The 5,521-nt window shown below is 45.2% G+C and overlaps 1 protein-coding gene and 1 pseudogene across 1 annotated transcript in view; one reads left to right on the forward strand and one right to left on the reverse strand.

Annotated features, from left to right (window-relative positions):
* Nucleotides 1–754: 754 nt before the first annotated feature.
* On the reverse strand, nt 755–1,081 carry LOC102827863 (annotated as a pseudogene).
* A 1,999-nt stretch (nt 1,082–3,080) lies between these two features.
* KIAA0232 (KIAA0232 ortholog) overlaps nt 3,081–5,521 on the forward strand; it is a 34,038-nt gene continuing 31,597 nt past the window's right edge. Inside the window, exon 1 of the mRNA XM_006875301.1 lies at nt 3,081–3,314. Coding sequence (XP_006875363.1) covers nt 3,084–3,314 — 231 coding nt within the window. The 5' untranslated portion in view covers nt 3,081–3,083. The remainder of the gene's footprint in view (nt 3,315–5,521) is intronic.

Below are 5,521 nucleotides of genomic sequence, written 5' to 3' on the forward strand. Positions count from 1 at the left end.
GCACATCAGTAATCACATACATGTACAATTCATTAGTTTTAAGTGCTTTTGAATAGCTGTTTAAAGACCTTCTGAGTAACAATGTAGTCTTAGTAAAGAACTTAAAAGCAAAGTTCAGCTTGCTACTATATCTCATCAAGCTGACTTTTAAAAGTATCTGACCTTATAGATCATCTATAAAATGTGATAAGTGTGAAATTTCTTTATTTAATACCATACACAAACCACTCTAAAAGGCTTGTTAATTAAAAGGCAACATTTTAGATACAGGGAATTTTAATTAGATTAACAGTTAAAAGCAAAAAAGATAAAGTGGCTATTGCTATGTTATCTCCCACCCTTGCAATTGAACAGAGTGATGAATACACATTGAAACAGAGCGAGACGTGTTGTTCCCTGAGGCAGTGAAAAGATTTCTCCAGTATTTAAATATATTTATATAATCAGTTATACCAATCTAAATATAAAATCAACCTCCTATAGGTCATGAAATAGCATTCACCATCACTGTGAAGAACTGACCATTACCAATCCACTCTAGCCTCAAGTCTAATCATATCGTAGGGAAAAGCAGCGAGATCAATGTCATTTAACCACATCCAAGCTTTTATTTAATTTAGGACTGGCCAAAAAAAAACTATCAGCCATTCATGATCTGAATTCTGGTGTATGAGTCAATTTAAATATGGTACATGTAAAAAAAAAAAGTCACGAGACATTCCTAATTTGTAGTAAATAAAGCAATGGCCAAGTATTACTCTTTAGTAGATTTCTTGAGATAAGCTATCAAGTCTGCCCTTTCTCCCTTCTTAAAAAATGCCAGCGAAGATCATTTTTGTTCCAGGGATGTACTTCTTGGAATTCTCCAAATACTCCCTCATTGTGTCCTCTCCCCAGGTGATGCCTTTGCTCTTGTTGGCATCCGTGTAAGAGAGTCCAGGGGCCCGACTGACCCGTCTTCCACCCAAACCAACCATGCAGATTTGGCTCAGTCTTGTGCGCGTCTCCCCTTTCCACAGTATGGCACTCACTGGGTACACTTCTGAACAAAAATGTTCTTGCCCTTCTCAACATCACCCATTTTGATTTCCGCTGAGGCTTCTGGGACCCAGTGTTCACCATTCTCTTGTTAAGCAAGACACAAAGGTAACCGCTCAGAAGCTGGATGTCCTGCTCTCCTATTCAGAAGGTTTTCAGTGACTTAAATATTCTGAAGTAGTTCGTCACTCTTTCTTCCTAAGTCTGTCTTTGTCTGGAAGCTCATTTGAAACCTATCCACCATGGGTGACCCTGTTGGTATTTAAAATACCAGTGGCATAGCTTTCAGAATCACAGCAACTCACAGGCCACGACTGTGTGACAAACTGACAGACGAGTGTTGGACGTTTGATTTTAATTGGAAACTGTCACTTTAAATTTCGAGACGATCTGTGCGCATGTGTAGTAGAACCCTCCAGGGGTGAGGGTGGGATGTCCATTCATTCAGGCATCCCCTCTATTCACCAGAATGGAGGTGCGCAGACAGTGAGAGACCAGTGAACAGATATCAAAAAAAGAATGTCCACTCCTTTATCTCCGCAGTTCTGTCAGGCATCCGTGGCTTTTCTAATCCTTCCCCCGCTTGGCCTCTCCCAAGATAGCGTCTTGGAGCAGCTGAGCATCTTGAATTAGAAAGCAATGGATTTCTTTATTCTCCTACAAATTCCCCTAGCTGTAAGCCTTCCAACTTTCTAAATCTCATTTGAATGTGGTTCAGAGTTCTGGGACCAGCCCCTGAGCCTGCTTGGTTTGGTATTCTGCGTAGTTGCTGATGGAGCTCCTTACTGCACGTCCACCTGATCCGCCGTCTTAGAACAGATGAGTCATAGGGACCACATATAGATAGAGCTTCCAGGGAGCAGCTGAGAAGTGTGGATTGCTGACTTTGTGTTTAGCATCCAGTGCTTACCCTACAGTACCACACTACTAGCACCTGTTGTTATTTTGTCTTTAAAGCTTTGGTTGTGAATTGAGGGATTGTTTATATGGAAGAACATCAGTTTTGCACTCAACCCATTGTATTTTGTTTAATCGCAATGATTTCAGTCCCCTCCATGCACCATCAGCTGACATTATTTGCTTCAATTTCCTCTTTTTTTGATGTACAAAAAGCACATAGAAGTATATATTTGTTTAAACAGCCAAAGGACACATTTTACAAGCCAGCCTTCTGCCCTACAACACAAAGCCTTTCTCTTTCCATGAATCTAGAATTCTCAGCTGCTCTCTCTTTCCATGTCCTTGTCTCTGGTATCACTGCTTCTCTGGATAGGGTCCCGCACTCTGCTCATGTTCTTCTCAGTTGATGGTCCTAGGGTCCTCTGTTCCTGGACTCCCCTTTTGTTACAGAACTTCTACATTTACATTTGTGATAGCTGCAATTAGTCATGATAACAGTTACTTACTACTGAATCATAAGAGTCTTATCCCCATCTCCTTTCACCAGACCTGTCTAGACAAGATAGGTCAAATGGGGACTAGCTCCACTCTCAGCTCTAGTGCCCCGTGGCTAGGTCAGTGTCCATAGACTCAGGAGTTCCTACATACCAGCCAGCCCTATCTCATCTCTCTCTCATCTCAGGATGGACAAGAGTCTATGGAACGAGGTCATCTACTCAGCCCATGTCTTCATTGCTGCCTTTCCCCCACTTGCACTTACAAGTAGACCAATGCAGTCAGCAGCTTACATGCTTGCTCATATGCTCCCTTTGAGTTTCAGTCTTGGAGGGGGGTTGTCAGGACCCCTTTTTAATCTGTAAGTGTGCACACCTTAGATAATCGATGATGTGTTCATTTCTTCGCTCCTTCTGCAGGTTCTGCCAGACATGTCCTCGGAGCTGCATGTCAAGTAGGCAGAGCTGTCGGGATGCCGGCCCACCAGCGCTGCCTGAGGAGACCCTTCCTGCTCTAGATGCTGAGTGCCGGCTCCTGCTGGCTGCCAGGCAGCTCCCCGCACCCCTGGAGTGAAGACCCCCTCCAGACACCATTGGAACCCCAGCCTCAGAAGATGCTGAGTGCCGTGCGGCTGGCAGCCACCTGAGCCCATGCGCCCCCTCCTCAGCGTCGTTGTGGACGGTCTGCCCCCCGGAAACGCCTCCAGCTGGCACCCAGGCCCCGGGTCTGTCTCTGAAATGTCTCTGCTGCACGCCCTGGGTCCTGTGCAGACCTGGCTGGGGCAGGAGCTCGAGAAGTGTGGCATCGATGGCATGATCTACACTCGCTACGTCCTCAGTCTGCTGCTTCATGACAGCTGTGACTACGACCTGCAGGAACAGGTACGTGCCGGGGCTCGGCAGCCTCGGGGCCGGGGCGCTAGCAGATACAAAGACTGCCCCCGCCAGCCGCTCTGTTGGACAGAGACACGGCAGTCTGCTCTGTCCTCCTAGGTCGCTGTCAGCAGTAGGTGTAAGTGCTTGGCCATGAACCAAAAGGTTGGTGGTTCGAATCCATCAGCCCTCCATGGGAGAAAGCTGTGACCGTCAGCTTCTGTAAGGAAGTTAGCCTTGGGAAAGCACTCTCGGCAGTTCCCCATGGCTCTTCCTCTTCTCATTCAGAGTCCTGATCAACTCCCCCAACAACAGCACTGCACAGGGTTTCTGTGAGGATGCACGTTGCCCAGTCCATGCCAGCTTCTGCTCTTGTCACAGCTGTCTGATGTGGCCAGTAACTCTGTTCTAGGCTAATGTGTCAGGCTGCAAAGTCGTTTGAACTGTCAAGGTTTGTAGTTCAAGCTCACAAGCTGCTCCTTGAAAACCCTATATAGGGTCGCTATGGGTCGGAATCGACTCGACGGCACTTAACAACAATGCTCTGTCAGTGTGTTCTACTCTGGTGGCTGGTGTGTTGCTGCTGAGATTCTGGAAGCCATGTTACCAGGGTTTTACATCCCAGCAGGATCACCATGGTGTACAGGTGTCAGTGGTGGTCCCAGACCCACACACAGTAGAAAGAAAGAGAGGTGGATTGTTGTTAGGTGCCATCGAGTCGGCACTGACTCATAGCGACCCTCTGCACAACAGAATGAAACACTGCCCGATCCTGGGCCAACCTGACAATCACTGCTACGCCTCAGCCCATTGCTGCCGCCACAGTGCCAACCCATCTATTTGGGGGGTCTCCCTCTTTCTCTCTGACCCTCGACTTTACCAAACATGATCTTCTTCTCCAGTGACAGGTCCCTCCTGATAATATGTTAGAAGTATGAGAGACGAAGTCTGGCCATCTGGCTTCCAAGGAGCACTCTGGCTGCACTTCTTCCAACGCAGATCCGTTGGTTCTTTTGGCAGCCCATGGTACTTTCAATATTCTCCTCCAACACCGTAACTCAGATGCATCAATTCTTCTACGTTCTTCCTTATTCACATGCATATGAGGTTATTGAAGATACCTTGCCTTTTGTCTAGTACACCTATGTCCTCAAACTGATACTGTTACTCTAGAACATTTCCAAGAGGTCTTGTGCAGCACATCTACCTAATGCAATACATTGTGTGATTTCTTCACTGCTGCTTCCAGGAGTGTTGATAGTTGATTACAGCAAAATTAAGTTTTGATAACTTCAGTCTTTTCTCCAGTCATGTGGATATTTTTTATTGGTCCAGGGGTGAGGATTTTTGTTTTCTTTACATTGAGATGCAACCCATACTGAAAGCTGTGGTCTTTGATCTTCATCACTAAATATTTTGTCCTAAAAGTATTTTAAGTTGAGCTGACCTTTGACATTTTCTGTCCAGCTCTTGTACTTCCTCAGTTCTTCCATTTGCTCTAGCGTCTCTGTGCTGGAGAGCAAGTTGCAGTGTCTCTTCTGACATCCGTTTTGGTCTTTTCCTTCTTTCATGTCTTTCTAATGACCTTAAAACGTACAGCAAGCAAGGTTGTATCATCTGCATATCAGAGTTAATGTAATGAGCCTTCCACCAATCCTGATGCCACGTTTTTCTTCACAGAACCCAGCTTCTCGGATTATTTGCTCAGCATACGGGATGAATGAGTATGGTGAAAGAATACAACCCTGTTGCCCACCTTTCCTAATTTTAAACCATGCGATATTTTCCTGTTGTATTCAAACAGCAGCTGTCTGTTGGTCTATGTACAGATTCCTCATGAGCACAATTAAGTGTTCTGGAATACTCATACTTGGTAATGTTGTTTCTAGCTTGTGATGATTCATACAATGGAAAGCCTTTGTCTAGTCAATAAAGCACAGGTAAACATCTTTCTGGTATTCTCTGCTTTCAGCTAAGATTCATCTGATGTCAGCAATGAGATTCCTTGTTCCACATCCTCTTCTGAATCTGGCTTTAACCTCTGGAAGTGCTTTGTAATGTATGGTTGCAGCCATTTTCAGATTACCTTTAGTAAAATGATTCACTTGGCATATCAGTGATATTGTCCAGTGATTTCCCCATTCCATTGGGTCACCTCTCTTTGGAATAGTCAGTGCCTCCTTTGCTGAATCACTTTGTTAAAAGATTTCGATTTG

The sequence above is a fragment of the Chrysochloris asiatica genome, unplaced genomic scaffold (assembly GCF_000296735.1).
Source record: "Chrysochloris asiatica unplaced genomic scaffold, ChrAsi1.0 scaffold00319, whole genome shotgun sequence".
Classification (NCBI taxonomy): Eukaryota; Metazoa; Chordata; class Mammalia; order Afrosoricida; family Chrysochloridae; genus Chrysochloris; species Chrysochloris asiatica.